This window comes from Trachinotus anak, unplaced genomic scaffold (assembly GCF_046630095.1).
Source record: "Trachinotus anak isolate AG129_WGS33_773 ecotype Australia unplaced genomic scaffold, CSIRO_AGI_Tana_v1 ptg000032l, whole genome shotgun sequence".
In the NCBI taxonomy this organism is placed as follows: domain Eukaryota; kingdom Metazoa; phylum Chordata; class Actinopteri; order Carangiformes; family Carangidae; genus Trachinotus; species Trachinotus anak.
Window position 1 is genome coordinate 20,809,601 of NW_027273883.1, and position 19,846 is coordinate 20,829,446.

Here is a 19,846-nt window from a genome sequence, read left to right on the forward strand (position 1 = left end):
GAAATTATTTTGGCCACTAAACCCTCAGAATTTGAGACTTTCCAGTTTATCTTCTCATAGTTTTTCCCTTCTCATAATTTCCATGACTGAAATCCCCTCTGGCCTCTGCAGACAGAGCCACAGAGACGATACATGATTTGTTACTTTGATATGTTGTTTAAACACATTGCAAAGGCTTCACTGACCATCGCTGATGTGTCAAACCAGTCCTGCTGGTGTTAAGATTAAGTGTGGGCATTAATTATATGTAAAAACGGTCTGAGGCAAATCACAAACATCTTTGACTCCACAGTGCACACGCACACACGCTGGTGTTTACAGAATAACATCGCCACTAGTTTCCTGTACATACATTTACGCACCTCCACCGCAACTATCTCACAGTCACACTGGACACGTGCACACACAAAAGTTTATATCCCAAACAAAGAGGAGGAGCAGGCGCTACTTATTCAGGTGAAATAGAAAAGACATACTTTTAACCGAGCAGTGCTGTGGACCATTCACTCACACACACTCTTCTGTTCCTGAATCCATCAGCTCAGGTAAGCCCAGGTGTGGTGGAGCAAGGCAGGACTGGCATCAGGGTTTGGGGTCAAGGTCACCTTTTGTGTAAAATTCTGGGTATAGGGCACAGGATTCTTATTTAATAATGATTATTAACCAGTTATTGTTAATCCACTGGTGTTTTGGGCTATCAAGGACATGTGGCAGGTTGAGGTCATTTGAGGAATTTTATTTTGAAAAAAGTTTGAGCAAATAGCAAATATGCTTGTGATGATGAATGAAGGTTGAGGTTTCACAGACACGGGTGAATTTATTCTTTAATGTGTACAGAGCATGAAGGACCTCTGTTATACATTTATGATATTCTATACATGTGCAACAGGACCCATAATGATGCACGGGCAACATCTTTGCATTTTGTTGTCTTTTTTTGAAAACATCTAAGTATTCAGTGTCCAGCAGTGCAGTGATTTTTTTGACAAGAGAGTTAGAAATTCACAGGATAACTAAAATGTTCCAGTTTTGACCTTGGCCGATAACATCCACAAAACTGGACAAAATTAAGATATGTTGTAATTCACTTGTAACCGAAGCAGGAAATCGTTTTTTGTTCTATGCTGTTTGTTGCTGTTTTGTTATCTGAGAAGTGGGAGGCACTTTGAGACTTGGGACTTGAAAGACAAAGACCTTGACTAATGTCCTGCTAACTGATACTCTAAGCCTCTGATAAAGGTCATGATGGAAGTAACAGAAATGACATGATAGCAGGTCTCTGTATTAGCTTTGTTTTCATTTGATGTCCATGTCTTGAAAAGCTGGCACACACTGTATATTTCTGCAAGACGCTGCAACGCAGATAGTTTGTGAAAAAAAAAAAATGTATCAAGCCAGCGTTTGCTCTTCTTGCCATACTTTTCAGAAACATGTTTAAAAGGGTGAAACTTGTTTTATCTATTGCTAAGTTTACAGTGTTTTTGCTTTGCATGGTTTAGAAAACGGGTAGGGATGTTAAAAAGTACCTGTGAATGGAAAACAAGTGTGATAGAGGAAAAATGCAGTGAATCTAACCTCCGTGCAGCTTCAAGGGTGTCCAAGGTCAGTTAGAGGTGACAGGGCCTAATGGGGTGTTTGTAGAAACATATGCTGGTCCAACTTTCCCATACAGCTAGAAAACTTTCTTAATGTTTGAGGTTGTATATGCTGTATTTTTACTTATGAATTTAGTTACTTGAATAAGAAGAAGGACGAGTGCTTTAATTCATGTCTTTCATGCTTTTCATGGTTTTCACTTAACAGTCTGTTCTGAACTTTGGACAAACCCAATTAAAACAATGACATCAGCAATGGACGACTATTCAGCTTGGTAATTTAACAACAATATCGTATTGCAACACATTATCTATTTTTGAATGCATATTATAAAACTACGAAACAGGTCGGTAACTAAACTGGACAGTCACTGAAAAACACAGAATAAACAGTGTAAGGAAGAAAGATAGTGTAAAGCATGTGACGGTTTGAGTGGAGGTTGAAGGAAAGTTGTCTGGAGACCTGCTGGGTTTCACCCCGAGACAAGAAATGATCCGGTGTTTACTCTCCAAACACCCAGAACACATCCCTGCCGACGAGACACTGACCTCTCACACCACAAGGACGTCCTGCCTGGGGAGAGGGAGAAGTGTGTACTTTGTTGCTTCGTGCATGTGTGTGAGAAAGAAGAGAAAGTGATGGGAAAAAGTACTCATGTTCTCTCTCTGTCTTTATTTGTCTCTCTATCAGACTCTTAGTTGTGTTGAAGATGGGACATCTCACTCTTGTGACTGTAATGGCAGGTAAATAAAATATAGAACAGATTCTTTACATACATGATTTCACGTCATCAGCGTCCTGTGTAAATGGGCTCTGCTGGAACTGAGAGAAAAAAAACGGCCTTTGAGTATCTGCTTCAAACAAGGATAACACTTTATACGGTCTCAAGGTCATGGATCCTGTCTGTTCTCTGGGAGACAAAATTATTATCTATCAGTAAAAACAAAGCAGTTTGAAATGATTTTGAAGATCTGAGAATGTGAGTCTGTGAATTTCTACCACACAAAATTACGTTACATAAGAGTTTATCAGCAGAATATAACTGTAATGCATGAACTGTGAAGGTCATCAAAGCAGATCATACATGCCGACAGACCTAGCAAACGCTGGCGAATCATTTCTGCCTTTTTTTCTGGGAGATTTGTCACACAAAAACACGCTTGTGCAGAAAGCAATCTATGACCATGACCTCAAAAACATCTTTTTTAAAGACCAGCGTCTCTAATTTGTTTAAAGTGGTGACTGTGAGTTGACACATTGTCTGGCAGAGACGACTCCCACGCAACAAAATTAACATTTCATTTGTCTGACTTTCTTTCAGTGCTTCTCTCCCTTTTCATGGAAACTGAAGCAAGTAAGGCCAAAACTCTACTGTCCTCTTTTCTGACACTGGTTTGTTGTGGAACTGGTTTGTGAAGAAATCAGACACGTTAACTGCTTTTGTCTCCGCAATAAACCTGATAGACCCACTTTTTACGAAACAAAGGTTTATCTTCTGTAGTGTTGTTGGGGCCATTTTGCACATTAACACTAGTTTTCAAATAAGTCAAATAATGATAAATAATATATAAATAATGTCCAGAAATGTTCTTGTTCTTATTTCTTCTTCTCTTTTTTGTGTTTGGTTTGCAGATCCATTTGTTTACAGTAAGTACAGACACATCACTACTATGTCTTATAATCTGCAATGAAAAATGCATTTTCTCAATCATTTGTATTGAAGTGCGTCATATATTTGCTTATATTACTACAAATTGCATATGTCTGATTATATTATGTTTGCTTTGCAATGTAAAAAGTGTTTCGTGAAGTGCACCAGGACCCTCTTAATCTCCAACGTTTACTGTCTAACAGACTATGAAAGGCTACGGATTGGAGGCTTGGTGTGTGCCTGCTTTTTGGTGGCTGGAGGAATCAGCGTTATACTTTGTAAGTGCTGAAAATCACACAGGTTAATGAGCCTGTGTGAAAATAGTTTCCTGTCATTGAGCTGAGACTGAAACAAAAGACATTAGCTATTCGTACATGTTTTGGTTTGTGCAAATAACTTCTTTTTGAATGCCAAATGAAAATCATAGAGTATCGTCAGAGAAGTAGAAAAGCTGTGACTGTGAGTTGAAGTGAGTGTAACCTCAGTGACACATCTCACCATGTCCTCACAGATAACAGGTGCTCCGGGAAGAACAAGTAAGTTTGTTTTTTCTCTTCAAACTCACTTGCAATTGTGTGCATTTGTGCATGTTTGTGTGTCTGAATTTCAACATGTGGCTCAACCCCCTCCCCCCTTTTATTGTCTCCCTCTTATTTTCTCTCTGTCTTTCCTCCCAAACTGCCATGCAAACTGCTGCCCCGCCCTCCTGTCTTACCTTGTAGAAAAGCGGATGATGACAGTGAAATCTGATATCGAGCCTGACAAACCAGTTTCATCCAGGGAGAAGAGTTGACAAGCAGGGGGTGGAGAGATTGGGTGTGTGGTGGGGGGGTTTGAAGGAAACACACCAGGTCACATGATTATACTTGTATAGACCTGTGAAAAGAAATACCATTTACCAGAACAAAAAAAAAAAAAAAAGCTGCTAAGAAAGATGTGAAAGCAGCCTCATAAATTGAAATTAACGACCCCCCCTGATTATTTCTTGTTTTCAAGTGTTTCTGTACTCATATATAAATCAGTGTCATTTATATTCACAGAGATGTTTATCCCTATAAACGCACATGAAGCGCTGCTTAGTTGAGTCCCTACCATAATGTTGCATCTAGTCTCTGAAGTGGTGCATTATTATGAACACACTGTGATGCTGAATCATTGTGGCCTGCTGTTGTGCATGTGTTGCTGTATGTTAAACTGTAGAGTTGTATTATCCCTGTGGTCATTTCAACATTGGAAAAAAAAAAAAAACAACTGCTGGAAGAATCTGTTAGAAAGCTTTGGTGTGCACATCCAAAATGAAATTAAATGTTGCTATCTGCTAAACTAAAACTGAAGTATTTCACTGTTGTTTGCCTACATGCTGCATATGATTCGTTATTAGACCCTTTATGGCCTTTGTTTCCATGGCTGAAAGGGGCAGTTGTTGATCTACAGTTTCTAAGCTCCTGTATACAACAATATTATACTAAAAAAAGATTATTATCCGTCCACACTGCAGCCACAGTGTTGTTTTGTTATGTCTCTGATACCTGCGCTTCTCAGAGTGGAGGCAAATCGGCCCAACTCGACAAACTTCGACATCTTGGTTCCCGACGAGCAAACACAAACGCTCCACTCCTCCTCCTCCTCCTCTTCCTCCTCCCGGCTCTCATGCCTGACTCTGGATCAGCCTCCCCCGCCCCGCTCCTCCCCAGCAGTCTACTCTTCAGCCTCCAGCTGGGGCGCCAGAAACAGACCCGGGATCAGGACTCATCGACAGAACAAAACAGCATTTTAAACTCAGCCCCCTTTTCTGAAAAAAGCCGACCTGTTGAGCGGCACGGTAGTGCAGGCAGGGTGTTGGCGCACATCGTGGGGGAAAGTCGGCGCACTGACTCTCGTGTCCGCCTCCGTGGGAGAAATTTCCTCGTTTCTGTCGCGACTCGCTAAAACTTGCCAGAGGTAAGTGTTGGACAACGAAATCAGCTCACACTTCACACAAGATCGACTCCCCGAGTGTTTTCTTCATGAGCTCAGGAAGTTGTTTTTTTTCCAAATCTGCTGGTGCGCATCAGTGTTGAGGCGGCTGGGGCGCAGTCTGGAAATGTTGGGCCGGTTTTGAGAAGCGCAGGCCGGTGGCACAGCTCTCCAGACAGCCCGCTGCCGCTGAATCATGTCAAATCAGTGTGAAATCAATGTGAAATCAATGTGAAATCAATGGGTTTCTCATTAACGGCCTGGCTCGGCTGCTTTAAACACACCGAGGCTCGTATAAAACATAGAAAAGTTGTTTTTTGTTTTTTTTTAAAAATCCAGCTGAAAGCCTTGAAGCCGTGAGAAAGCGACAGCACACACATGTGTTATACAGCTGTGATGCTCGCGGGACGTTGGAGGATGACGTCTCCCCTCGAGCGCACCGTCCGTCACGCGCGTCGATCCCACTGTGATTATAAAATATTAAAAATAAAAATAATAAAAATAAAAAAAGTTCACAGAGCATCAGGATGAGGTTCGGTGTGCCTGTGCTGTCTTGTTAAAAACCACCAGATCAGAATAAGTGACTGACTGTGTGTGTTTATGCTTTGATACCAAGGTTTCACGCTTTTCTGAGAAACAGCGTTAAATAAATAGTATTAAATAAATAGTATTAAATAAATAGTATTAACAGAGGGGAGGTGTAGCAGGAACCATGAGTCAACTTATTAAAAACCACAATTAGGAGCTTGGGACATTTTATTGAGTATGAAGACCTCCTGCTGAGGAATTTTTCAATATTGTCACACTGTTACATGCTTTACTGAACGCAGTCTGCAAACTGTGTGTGTGTGTGTGTGTGTGTGTGTGTCGTGAAAAGGCCAGCTGATTAGGGCAGTGGTGATAACAGTTAGTGGCACAAGGACGGACGGGGACAAGGACAGATACAGGAGCTGTTGAATTCTGCTGTATGATATATAACTGTAGGAAGAGAGGACTGCAAAGTGTTCACCATCAGCAAGTTGCTCATTTAGGTGACTTACAGTTTCGTTTTCAGTTTGCTCGTGTCAACAGTCAAAAGCTCCGATGTTCCTGAATTTGCAGTGGTAGAAAACCATCACATTTACATTTGAAGTGCTGCAGCCTGTGAGAAATTCCCCTTGTTAATGTATCGATTTAAACAACGCATTGGTTATTGCCTGTTGGTGCAATTCTTTCAGCACCTTTTAACTGTCAGGTAATGGCACAGGAATTAAGAAGAAAGTGTCTGCTTTGTGACAGTTCTGCACAAATGTACAAGGAGAAATAGTTTAAAATATGACTGCATGTTAATTCACCTCACATGCCCGCGGTTTTTCAGAGGGAGGAAAGAAAAACGAAAGAAAAGAGAGAGGAGTGAGGTTACAGGGTGACAGCCAGAGGTGGAGAGAGGGTGAACGAAGGTGGCGACAGCGAGAGTTATCTTTCCTTTCTCAGGTGAGACAGACTTAGCTCCCTGCCCTCACCTCAACTCACATGACCACAGATCTTAAAAAAGAAAACGCGAGCGAACAAGAGAGACGGTTGAGAGAGAAAGAGAGAGAGAGCTTTTAGGTGAGACACACTCTCACACACTTTCCTCACCTGTTCTGACAACACTTTGGTGCCTCACAAACGCAAATTTAGAAACCTCAACAAGACGACATTGATTTTAAACCAGGGATATGACTGTGACCTTCAGGTCATTCCCTATGTACCCACAAAGCTTTTACTGACAGCTCATCAGAGACACAGCTGATCATTTCTAATTTGTTACCACATGTTTATTTTCAGTTCGTAACAGTGTTTAATAAAATAATTGACCATCTCAGAGGCTCGGTTTTATTTAAATGTGAACATGGTGGAAGAACAACAGAGGATTCAGGTCTTGAAGAAAGTTGAGTAGAGTTGATTTTTATCAGTGAATGCAGGACTAATGGTTCTGTGGACCTAAGGAGAGATGAAGTTATGGAAATGTACTCCATCCTTTTATCTGCTGATTACCACTGAGGAGCATGAAGTCTGTTGCTAGCCGCTCTGTTAGCCTTGCGGTTACCATGTGTGACTCATGGCTGTAGTATGCTCCACTCCCTCTTACCCTCTGTATGTCTCTCTGCGTCCCTCCTTCCCGACCGCACTCTCCCTCGTCTTCCTGTCTCCCTCTCTCATTCTCTCAGGCTTCTTCCTCCTCCTTCACTCCCTCTCTTGCTCACTCGCATTTCCCAACTTCATGTCTTGTTTGTTCTTCCCTTTCTCTTTCTCCAGCCCCGTCTCCCCTGTCTTCACCAGCACATCAGTTCTTCCTTACCGCTCTCTCACATATATGCTTTAATGGAGTAAACACTTTAGTGGCATCTGTTCGGCAGCTGTTAGCTTTTATCGCCCAGCTATTCAGCAGCCACAGAGACAAAGACTTCTTCTCTTTCGTAGTTCAGGGATACATTTGAGGTCATGTGCTTCATTCATAGGTTTTCAACATTATGTACTTGAGTCATAAAATGACTAATTCCTTAGAGGACTGGTAAAGTGAAGGGAGGAATACGTTACCAAAAGTCCAACTATGTCTCAGCTGATCACAACAGATTCACACTGTATTGAGTGTGCTAAATCTTTCCAGTGTGTATGTGTGTGTGTACTTGTACTTGCTACATAGTAAGGACCAAAAAAAGTATTTTACTAACAGAGTGAGGACATTTTGGGAAAGTGAGGACATTTTGGCTGGTCCTCACTTTTTGAGACACCAAGACTTGGTTTTAGAGTTATGGTTAGAATTAGGTTTAGGTTAGGGTTAGGGTCAGGGTCAGGGTTAGGGTTAGGCACTCAGTTGTGATGGTTAATGTTAGGGTAAGGGGCTAGGGAATGCATTATGTCAATGAGTGTCCTCACAAAGATAGAAGTACAAGTATGAGTGTGTGTGTGTGTGTGTGTGTGTGTGTGTGTGTGTGTGTGTTGTAAAGGATGTTTTGCATTCTGTAATGCAGTGCTGCTAATTTAGGAATAAAAAATGCCACTGAGAACAGGCAGCTGTCTTTGTTGTGCAGTACAGGAACACACACATACACACACACACACACACACACACACATACATACATACAAACACACACCGGTGTACAGCACTCAAAGGAATGGGTGTGGGTAATGTTGGAAAAATAGAAACAGTCAGAGATACACACACACACCACATCCTATAACATACAGTCATGTCTGCAAACAAAATACAGGAAGCAGAAATTGAATCCCTTTGGAGAGATTTGAAGCTTTTGGGACACATTTACAAAAGATATACATGTATATAAACATAAATATATAAAACACTGTGTGTACAGTATATTGCTTTGATTTGATGAATCACATGCACACATACGGTACATGTCATACAACAGATTCATATGATAGTCACAGGACAGGGTATGGATATGACAGATGGCTTTGTCCCCTATTTCAATAGCTTACGAGCTATTTCCAGGGGGCGTCTGTATGTGTGTTGACACCTAACTTAGTCACAAGAAGAAAGTAGTAAACATTTGTCTCACATTCAAAGTCAACTGGTGGCCTTTCTCTCTCTGTGTGTGTCTGCACTGTGTGTGTTGGTTGAAGTGACTGAGAGAAGAAGTGTCACACTCAGTTTTACAGATTAATGGAGACATTTAGTCCACTTATATATTTTCCTTACAGTCACCATCCAAAGTGATTTTTGCTCTGCTCACTGTGGGACTTGAGAATAGGATTATTGTTTGGTCAGTCAAAGCCCAGACATCTTGACGGCTTCTGTCTAGTTGACCTTAAAACTGACTAAAAGTCAACAGAGGACCAGTCTATGAAGTTAACTGAGCACAGTCAGCCGCTGTGCTCAGTTAACTCAGTACTTTGGATGAGATTTGAAATATGTGTCTGAGATTTCTGCTTCCACTTCAGTACAATGAAAATAAATGGATTTTCATTTGTGGTGCTCCAAGCATCATAGAAATTACACATTGAAAAAATCAGTAGCAACGCCCCAGCCCAAGGTCATCTCAGAATTCAAAAGATTTCTGTGTGAGACGTTTTGTATGGGAAGTACTTACTGAAGAAGAAATACACTGCCAATTTATTAAGTGGGTGCTGACTCAATGTTTGGTCATTTGGAGGCTGTAGTTTGTGGCGCTGTTAAATAGACCTTCATTATACTTTGTATTTTGTAGTAGTTTGTTTATCACCATGTTTATTTTAATGAGGTTAGACTAAACATTTCAACAGAAGCTGAACATGATAACCATCAACCTAAGATTTGTTGCAGGACTGTTGTATGAGACTGAATTAGTTTTAGGTTTAGTCACAACTAAATTTACACATTAAAACTGTTGTAAGTAGTTCATGGGTCTTGACTGAGTGACTGACATTCCTACATTTAACTTTAATGGCCCTGCAACTTCCTGTGTAACATCACTGTTGGATAAGAGGAGAGAAGAAAAATGGGACGTAAAAGAGACAATGATAGTGTATGAGGATGAGACGGGCCTTGGGCCTTAAAGGCTGAGTTTGTAAAGGAAAGAATAGATGAGTGGAAAAGACTTAAGAGAAGGAGAGGAGAGGGTGAAGGAACAGGAATGTGTAGAAGTAGAAGAAGAGAGGTTTAAAGAGGCTGGAGAGGAGACAGTAGCTTGACAAAAGCAGAGCAGCTGTGTAAAACAGTGATTTCAAACAGGAAATTCTCAAAGCTTTTCACTTAAGTGGAAAGTAGTATCAGGCAGAGAGAAAGAAAACTAAATGAAAGAAGCGGAGTGTGTGTGAAGAGCAAGAGGCAAAAAAGTGGAAAAACTGTCCGAAAGACTGGAAGGGAAAAAAAAGAGATGTAGCGAGAACTGAAGACAAAAAAGCGATGGGACAGTCGGAGACAGGCAGAGGAGCCTGACAGAGCCAGAACAGAAAACTCTTTATCCCGGGCTCGGGCGGGGATGGAGAAGTGGCTCCACAGGGAAGACGTGCCCTATGCTTTAGATATGGGTCATCAGAGGCCACATTTGTGATAATGCTTTCTTTGACAACAACCTACATCGACTTCTTGTTTGTTTTGTAACAGCTGTGTGAAAGTGAAACTCACTTTTCAAGCAACTCCACTGTTGGTTGAGCAAGGTTCAGCAACATGAGTATGTTCCCCAGGGCTCAGAGAAACTGGGATCTGCATTTTTCACTACTGTCTGCCTGCCTGAAATCTGCAGGCCTAAAATACATAGTGGTTAAAGATCCACACATGTTTAACAGTAAGTATTGTTTTGTGCGTGCTGCAAAAAACAACTAACTGAATTGTCAATAAAATACTGAACAATAGCCATCACAGTTTCCCAAAGCTTAAGGCAGCATCTCAAATTGTTTTGTTTTACCAACCTCTTAACAAATATGTAAGAATCAACTAATCCACTATTGTTTTGTTTGGTCCTGAGTGAAAACTACCTTTTTTTTTTCAGTAACAGGGCAGACGGTATTTTATGACATCTGGTGCAAATGTTTTATGGCATGTCTGAGCACTCAGCTTTGTAAGTATGTTATAAACCTCCGTTTACCTGTCCAACAGGCTGCTGTGCAATTTGAATGCACACCCCCAGCCCTTCCGTCCTAGCTCCGCCTTACACTAACATTTGCTTTAGAATATGATCTTCAAACAGGAACAGGGAGGCGCCACCTGTTTTATACTCTGTGCTCCGTCCTCATCTCAGTCACTTTTGCTTCTCCGCCTAACCTTTCAGCCATCTCACCTTCAGTTTGCCCTCCATGTCTTCCTGTCTTCCTTCCTGTCTTTCTCTCTCCTGTTACTGTCGTCGCCCTCTGTCTCTTCATCCTCTCCCTCCTCCCTCTCTACTCTGTGTTTGTCTTTCTCCTGAGGGAAACCGTTCTCTAGTGGCTGTTGGCCTGTTTCCCATCCTCTACATTCCCTCTGCCTCGCCTTGGGTTGCTGTGGAGAGGCACCGGGAGAAAAGCGCTCATCCTGCTCTTGTCTTTCTCAATATCTGCCAAACTCCAAATACCAACAGCCAAGGAGGGAGACACATTGTTTCACTTACATCCTCCTTTATCGTGATCGCTGAGTCTCAAAGGTCACTGTTTTCCTTTCAGACACAAAAATGCTACATGGTACTGTACTTCTTTTAAGTCTGTCTTTAATCATTGCAGATACGCTACACGTCTCCAGCTTTATAGCTTAATGTACAGCAGTATTTTCCCTTATCAAATAGGAAACGCCTGAAATTAAAGATGAGAAAATGTTTCCATTTTCACCAAAAAAATGTTATGAAGGTCATGTTTGCGGAGAGGACAGACAGATCTAGGGTGGGGCAATATGTTAAAACTTACTTATCGGCCTCTGTCAGTCCAACAAATGGGGATTGACAATATATTCATGCAGGTGTGGATTCTGTTTGCATTAATTTGCCTTCACCTTATCTTCTGTTATACCTCAGCTTGCAGCTTCCAGGCAAACAAACAGGTGGTGCTAACATATGCTATCAAACGATCAGAGTGCACAACCGCACTTAACAGTTTTTTGTCTTGTTATATATTGATTTATAAATTGATATTCCTTTTTAGCACCAATCGATCAGACAGTAACCACTGAAGACAGTTTGTCATTTAGTCACCGCCCTATATCAACAATAATGTGCATCATATGGACCATCTGCACTCTGCCAGTTCCTATTAGCGCACACTTTGAATTGCACTTTACAAGTAAAAAAAAAAAAAAGAGCAATGGACCAATCACAGACAGCCGATATATTCGTCCAATCACCAGACTCCACACATCAGGCTGTACAGGCTAAACTGAAGCTTCAACAGAAATCCAGAACGGTGCAACCAGTAAGATAATTTGACTAGATTCTCCCATACTGCAGGTGGCCGGGTTGGGATGTGTCCAACACTCAGTTTAACCCGACTTTAATTTGACGTCATCCAAATAGTGTGTTTTTATGCACGTATGTCTTTGTGCAAGTGTTCACTCACGTGGCTGTGTGTAAATGCCAGTTTGAAGTGGGCATGGGTGTGTTTGCTCTTCACTGTGGAGCGCTTTGAGTGGAAAAGTGCAGTAAGCGGAAAATCACTGCTGTGTTAGCCAAGGTGTGTCTCCTCCCAGCGCACATGTTGCCTCTGCTCCTTCAACATGGCAGCTACGCAGAGTGGAGCAGCTCAGACAGCGTGTGGGATGTAATTGCGCTCGTCAGGAAATGTGCTTGTTCATTAGGGATGATATAAGTGTCATTGTTGTGAATTCAGTCTGACTTTCAGTCTTTAGGATAAAAAAAGAGTTTAATAATTATCAGGCATTGGGGGGAAAAAATGTGTACATTGCCCTCACAAAGAAGCACAAGGATGCCCAGCTAAACACTACTGTTCTCTAGAAATAAGATTAAAATGACATTAGTGACAGGAATAGCTTTAGAAGGGTGAATGGACTTGGATAATATTTTCATGGATTTCTTTCTTCAGCGAGTGAAATCACATTTAGAAAGTAAGAATCGGAAAGGCAGCAGCCGGCGACTACATGCACATGGGAACATGCACTATACATGGTTTAATAAGCCTGTAATAAAACTGTAATACTGAAACAAGATGCTTTTAAGCTTTTACATGTTATACATTACCCAGAGAGGGTAAGCTCTCCTGTTAAGGCTCCATTAGAGCACTTTGTACCCATCAACATCAGATCAAGTTTCTGTGTGTGTCTGAGAGTGAAAGACAGCCAGAAAGGCCACTTTCCTTCTGCCCATCTAAATTTGATCAGATTTGAGTGTTCTTCAGAGGGGATGGTTGTATGTACTGTCTGTGATGAGTCTGTCTCTGCGTGTTGAAGTGCTTTTCACAGAAAACACAGAAAGACTACATGTTGCATCACACTTCTGTTGACTGTGTTGGCCAGTGTGCTCCAGTTTGTCGAGTCCTGTAATCAGTTCTCTAACATGCACTCACACACACATTTAAAGTCATTGGTGCCACGAGGACTGTAGATAATTTTATTTGCCCCATGTTGGTACAACTAGAGCAAAATTCAATTTCAATCTGCATGCATGCGTCAGTCAAACACACAAGTTTTAATATTGCTTATTAGGGTTGTTGCTATCGTGACTAAGTTAGAAAGTAAAAGAGTGCATAAAAATCATGAGTGCACATTAGCCTAACTCCGTTCTTAATTGTCGATGATGCTGTTGTTGATATCACTGTCTGCATTTATCTCTGCAGGTAAACAGACTCAAGCTTGAAGATGTCAAAGATCTGTGCTTTGGTGTTGGTGACACGTGAGTAAAACTCTCAAATTAATCAAAGTTTGTCTTAAAAACAAAAAAAAAAGAATCCCCAAGGGTCCTATATTATGAAGGACTCTTGGGGATTCTTTTTTTAAAGAAAGCCAGTCAGTGTCACTGAAAACATACTCATGACCTGCTTGCTCCACTTCCTCTTTATGAAGGTCTGTCTTCCATCAGCACTTTGCTCAAGTATTTATATTTTTGTGACTCTAAGTGACATGTCTGAGGTGAGACAGAAGGCAGCAGGGAGGATAAGTCGTCAGTGGCTGTCTTATCGCCCCGTCACTCTACATTTTAAACTGTCATTTGGTATAATTGCGTGTCCCATAGAAATAAATGGTAAGAAAGCAAATCAGTAACGCTTGGGAAATGAAGCTCTCTACAATTACACAGCTTTAAAGCTGAAGTTAACAACATCCACATGTAGCTGTAGGTGTTGTAAAAGAGAGACAAGGGGAAGGAGGAGGAGAGTTGAAACAGACAAGTTTATGGAACAGTTTTAAACATTTCTGGATTTTCAAATAAGCACAGCAGAGATTTAAGAGCTTTTTAAGAGGTGTTTTATTCATTGGCAATGACAGTTTCATTCATCAGAGATCCTGAGCACCCGACATGAGTTCACCTGGAGTTCATCAAAACTATCAGTAAAATGACAGTTTAAATAAAGCTAAGCCTCTACAATATCAGCTACGGTATAAATAAAAAGTGAGGTGAAATTGTTTGCACCACCTAGGCAGTGCCTGACTCCACCTAACTCGCAACTAATCCAAAAATGGGTGAAGAGATGGGGCGTGTGTGTGTGTGTTGTGTGTGTGTGTGTGTGTGTGTGTGTGTGTGTGTGTGTGGGGGGCGGGTTAATAACTGTGGCAAGCACATGGACCTGTTAGCATCGTTAGCACAGCCAGGCGTCTGTGCATCTTGCTCGACGGCTAACCCACAGCCACTTCATTTGCTGGCTAATTAGCTGCTTAATGAGCTAAGCTAACAATCCAGGTATGATAAGAGCAGACGCTAATACCTGCTAATTAGTGCTAACATAAATAAAACAATACTACAATTTCACTTGCCTCAAAATACAGGAGCACATACTTCCTCACATTCTGTTGCACAACAAGCCACATTATCTGTCCAACATCTTCATGAACAATCCTCCAAAAGGCACAAACACCGGAGACACAACGGCGAGCTCACGTTCAGTTGCTCACATTAAGGTGAGCAAACAGCTAGTGGCAAGACACCAAGCAGCTAGTCAAGTGTGACGGTGCCAACCTGTCATTCAAAGCAGCCACTTCCTCACATATGCATAATTTTAAGCCTTGATCAAATTTAAATGTTAGAATTTATATAAAATTTCACCCCATACGTAATTGTCATAAAGGAGGAAATTAGCTATAGGGACCTAAACAGTTTTTTGTACCAGGCTGTAAACATGGTGGGTAAACATCTGGTGGGCATTTAACATGGGACTCTATGAGGATTGACTCGCCTCTGGAGCCTCGAGTGGCCGTTTGAGGAACTGCAGGTTTTGGCCGTTTCCGGCTTCAGTTTTCAGCACCAGATGCTGCTGCTTGTTTAAACAGCAGAAAGTGAATGTTTTTATTTCCTATCCAACCTTCATGAACTCCAGTAAACAAAATGAGATGCCTCAGGCTGTGTTTCACGATGGTAACGTGTGTCTCTGTGTTTCTAAACTCTCTTGCAGTCGTGTCCCTGGTGTCTGCAGAGGAACAGAACTGTAAGTACACTGACCTCACAGTCAGCCCGTCCATCAATGGTAATCATTTGAGTAATGTGGCTAATAGGTTACATCCAAACAAGACGTCTATATTCACATTCAAAAATACCTTTCTTAACATTTTCTGATTACATTTGACAGTAGTGTTTGTTTTAAGTTGGAATGTATTGACCTGATTGTCAGGTGAGTTAATCATTACTGAGAGAATTAAACTAGGCCACAGTGTATGCTCACCTCACTTTGTACATTTGACTTTATTACGTCACTGTTTGATATGTGGATGTTTCTGCATGTCCTCATTTCTCTGCTCTTCTGACCCCCGCTTAACTGATGCTTATCTTCTCTTTTCCAGCAGCGGAAGACCCATTTACTTTTGGTAATGCATTATTTTTTTTTATTATTTTCACCAGTATTATTTATAAGTTAAAGGCAGTGGAAAATGACACCATCAGCCATAATATTGTTATGGCAAAAAAGTGTACATGAAGACTAAATTTCTGGATAAATTGTTGATGTCACTGATGTAGGTTTTGAGTGATAATCATTTACTGCATCTCAACTGTCTTTTTATTATTTGGTGTTTCTTGACTGTTATGCATTTTTTAAAACATATCTTATTTCTATTTATTGTCTAATGGAAAACATGATGTGTCTGTTCAGACTACCACAGACTGCGTGTTGGAGGCCTGATTCTAGCTGCCGTCCTGTGTCTCATCGGCATCACCATCCTGCTCAGTAAGATGCAAATTACACACACATGCACATACATAGTTATAAACAGACCCAAACAATGCTCAAATACACACAGATATAAAGTCAGTGCTTCTGTTCTCTTGTAGGTGGCCACTGCAGATGCAAGTTCAACCAGGACAAGAGGTAATCCTTCATATACGTAGACATGAAAAACCTATTTTTCATGAGCAAAGTGGCACTAGGTGAGAATCATAGAAGTCTATTGCATTTCTCTCCTCTTACTCTCTCTTCTTGTCTCTTTGCAGAAGGAGGACAGGAAGCAATGCTCAGCAGATGCTCACCGACCAAGGTAGCATATATTCACCTAGCAGCAGCTCCCTTTTTACCCGATTAACTGTTGTGCACGTGCGACCTTATCAAAACCCCTCCCAACAGCCACGACTATGCTGAAGTCATCCTCAAAAGGCTGCATCAAAATATATGTTAATCCCCAAAGGAAACTGTTTGCATGGTTTAGTGTAAAACACAATCACCAGTAACTACTGACAGTTGACAAGAGCAACAAGGACACCTGCTAAAGCACTTAACTTAGCATAACATTTATCCTTCTCAGATTACCACACACTGGTTGTTCAGCCCAAATATACCTGTCTTTCCACTTCCACCGTGCACTTTTGTGCAGCAAGATACACAGCTTCTTTCCCTCTGAAATATTCAAGATTTCATCACCCCGCTGGCGTCCTGCTAAGGTCTAAAGTTATATTTACTCTGTCCATCTGTCTCACTGTAAACGGCCTCGTGTCACACGCTCACTGACACCGTATGGAAAGCTCCCATAGCGCTGGACTGAGATGCCATGGACCTCGCTGTTCAACAGGTGGCGGGGCTCTGGGTGTCTGGCAGGCAGAGAGGGGAGAGAAGGAAAGAGGATTGTTGGTGTGAGAGGAGCAACAATGCTACTTTATGTAGTGGTGCGGCCATATGAAAAAATACCTGTGAGGGTTTGATGGTTTCACTCAAAACACTCGCCTCTGTCACTCTCAGTTTGTAATGCAGAGTTTCTCTTATTTATTTGTATTCTCTGAATCCAAGCCCAAGCTAATTTAACCCAATATGACACTGATGATGTTAGATGCTACTGGAGAACCACACTAGTTTGATTCCAGCAGATTTGATGAAGGTGAAATACACAGGTGGCCCACATGGAAAAACAGTGTGTGCACTATGTAAGCAACTCAGCAGGAGCCTCCAGGGACACACTGCACTGCTGGTGGCAATTTCCACTTGTATGGGCGCGCGCACACACACTCTCTCTCTCTCTCTCTCTCTCGCTCTCTCACGCTCTCTCCTTCTGCCAGTCATTACCTGAGAATGAGTAGCAGTGTCTTAATTCTCTATCTCATAATCTAAAACATGTTTTTATAACCAAGTGTGTTATGTAAAATTGACCAACGGAAATTTGAAACTCACCCTCCTCCTGTCTGTCTGTCTGTCTGTCTGTAGGCCGTGCCTGCGACTGCTAGAGCTCACCAGAGTACACACTGATTTCCCTGCAACCAAGATAACATGGAGGAGCAGCAGTGGGATTTGTGACACCCGATCAGAGGCTTTTGTTTTTTATTTAGAGAGATCAACAGGAAGTAGTTTGTGTGTAGCTGCTGTGAGGTGTGATGCTTTCTGCCTGATAACTGTGCTACTGTCCTGCAGCCTGCACCTCCACACAAACACACACACTCGGACATACATACACAGTTTTTGTCACTTTCATCTTTAAGTGGCTTCATGTAACGGTAACACAAACCTATTACCAAAAAATACCTATAAGTGTCTACGTACTTTAGGTTATGTCAATGTCTCGCACTGCTTCTGTTGTCTTTACTGTATGTGTAAGGTAAACACTGATGTAGATATTAGCTGTTTACTGTGACCAATCTAACCCACTGTCATGTCAAACGTATGAAATTCACATAGTCTTTGAGTGATTAGAGTGCTGTTGATAATTCATGATAAAATGTCAATTCTCGTGTGTAGCTTTATGGAGGAGTGTAGTGGATTGCACTGTTCAGAGATACAGAAAGACTCTGTCATGTTTCTATAAAAGAAATGTTGAAACTAAATGAGTGATGGACTTTTCTTTGAGTATTGAAGTGTGTGTGTGTGTACTTGTAAATGCCACATAGTGATGACCAAGTATTTTTTCTAACAGTTTGGACATTTCGGCCCGTACTCACTATCTGACACGCCGTCAAATGGCATTTTGAGGGTTAAGACTTAGTTTTAGGGTTAGAGTAGGAATTAGATTTAGGTTAGGGTTATGTTAGGCATTCACTTGTGATGATTAGGGCTAGGGTAAGGGACTGTGGATGCATTATGTCAAAAGATGCGAGTGAGTGTGTGCATGTGCACGAGGGGGTTCCTGAAATCCCCTGGAACTGTATGTTTTATTCAGTTTCAATGTAATTAAACTGATAATCTATGAGTGATTCCAGACTACGTACAGCCAACACATTATAGCCGGGCTGTTACTCAATACTGTGCAAGCTATCAGCAATTCAACTGAATGAAATAGTACTGAGCAGATGTGAACTGACCACACTGAATCAAACAAGATCTCCTAATTAAACGATTTTTTCTTGCAAAAAAAATCTGAAAAAAATACTATAATTTTTTTACAATCCATGGGAACTGACTGATAAAAATCTTTAGGAATTCTATCATCCTGGGGGAGTAGATGGTGCATGTAGATGTTAGTATGGTAATAAGGCTGATGATGAGCAATGCTGGTGCTGAGCTGGAGACGGGTAAACTAAAGGAAGGGGGCAACTCTACAGGGAACTGATTATGCAACCTCTGTAGCTACCAAAGCAAACTTTACTTAGATCTTTTAACAGCTTTTGTCTCTGAGAGTGGAGGCTGACCAGGCACGTGAAGTGAAAACAGTGATGGGAAAACATCTTGTGTGGGTGTATGAAAGGGAAAGCGCAGGTGGAATTATTTCTGTTTAAGCTCAATTAAATTCATTTTCGATTTCATTTCAGTCCATACATAGAACACATATTGCACCTACCCTGTCTACATAATGTTACATAAATTGGCAGCCTTCTCAGCACAGGTCAGTGTGCAATCACAGGAAACAGACACAAGGAGAAACTAAACGAAAAGAAAATGTTTGATTGAAAAAAAAAGTGTTGTAAATTCCCTGCTATTTTTGTCATGAATCTGTCAATCATCTACGTCATCTAAAGAACTAACATGACAAGAGCTGTTCCCTGTGTCTGTATGCACTCTCTAACCGGAGTAGCTGCAGTGGATGAAGTGGTTCCAGCTTTTACATCACAAACTCACAGTCCTCAACAAGAAGTGAAGAGATCATTAAAAAAAAAAAAAAAGAAGCTTCCACTGCTACATTTATGCAATGTAAATAATCATATCTTAGTTTTATATCTATCTATCACCATGATTTTAAACATTTTTTAAAAATTTACCAAGTGAACCACACACTCTTAATTCATAGTCACAACTCATCCACAGGTTTGCCCCTTTGATGGATTTGCATCTTCTTTTTACGTTTGTCCTCATCTTTGCTTTTTTGAATGTACTTATTCCGTACGTGCTCTCTCTGTTTTTAAAAAACCTCTGAATACAGTTTGGGAGTAAATCATTTTGTGTATTGTACATTATCTGTGCAGTTTTAAAGTCAACTAAATCATGTCAATCATTCATCATATGAATGAATACATAGTGGATTAATGGGTTCAAGTGTTTCCACAAACCTCCATTTAATAGGTGACGTATAGTAATATGAGAGAGAGTATAATTTATGGTAGTTGCACTTTGGGCTTTTACCATTTGCACTTTTTCTGCCCTTACTTGCTTCAGTGTCAGTTTTTACACACTTGTGAGAGCTCTTTAGTTTGAGATATGCTCT

At 41.1% G+C, this 19,846-nt stretch overlaps 1 protein-coding gene across 2 annotated transcripts; it reads left to right on the top strand.

Annotated features, from left to right (window-relative positions):
* Positions 1-4,975: 4,975 nt before the first annotated feature.
* LOC139612935 (phospholemman-like) lies at positions 4,976-18,035 on the top strand. 2 transcript variants are annotated; one of them, XM_071469094.1, is made up of 8 exons: positions 4,976-5,188; positions 13,426-13,481; positions 15,193-15,225; positions 15,578-15,601; positions 15,886-15,960; positions 16,065-16,101; positions 16,224-16,267; positions 17,422-18,035. In XM_071469094.1, the coding sequence occupies exons 2-8, from the start codon at positions 13,448-13,450 to the stop codon at positions 17,439-17,441; spliced, it is 267 nt and encodes an 88-aa protein (XP_071325195.1). In that variant the 5' UTR covers positions 4,976-5,188; positions 13,426-13,447; the 3' UTR covers positions 17,442-18,035. The 2 variants fall into 2 exon arrangements, with proteins under 2 accessions (XP_071325195.1, XP_071325196.1); XM_071469095.1 differs by having other exon boundaries at positions 5,042-5,188; positions 15,581-15,601; positions 17,422-17,654.
* Positions 18,036-19,846: the final 1,811 nt, after the last annotated feature.

What these genes read in the sequence shown, in the direction of transcription:
- LOC139612935 (XM_071469094.1), top strand. Translation starts at nt 13,448, where the DNA reads ATGTCAAAGATCTGTGCTTTGGTGTTGGTGACAC. An exon ending in TGCTTTGGTGTTGGTGACAC is followed by an intron (nt 13,482 to 15,192) that starts GTGAGTAAAACT and finishes ACTCTCTTGCAG; the next exon opens with TCGTGTCCCTGGTGTCTGCA. An exon ending in GCAGATGCTCACCGACCAAG is followed by an intron (nt 16,268 to 17,421) that starts GTAGCATATATT and finishes GTCTGTCTGTAG; the next exon opens with GCCGTGCCTGCGACTGCTAG.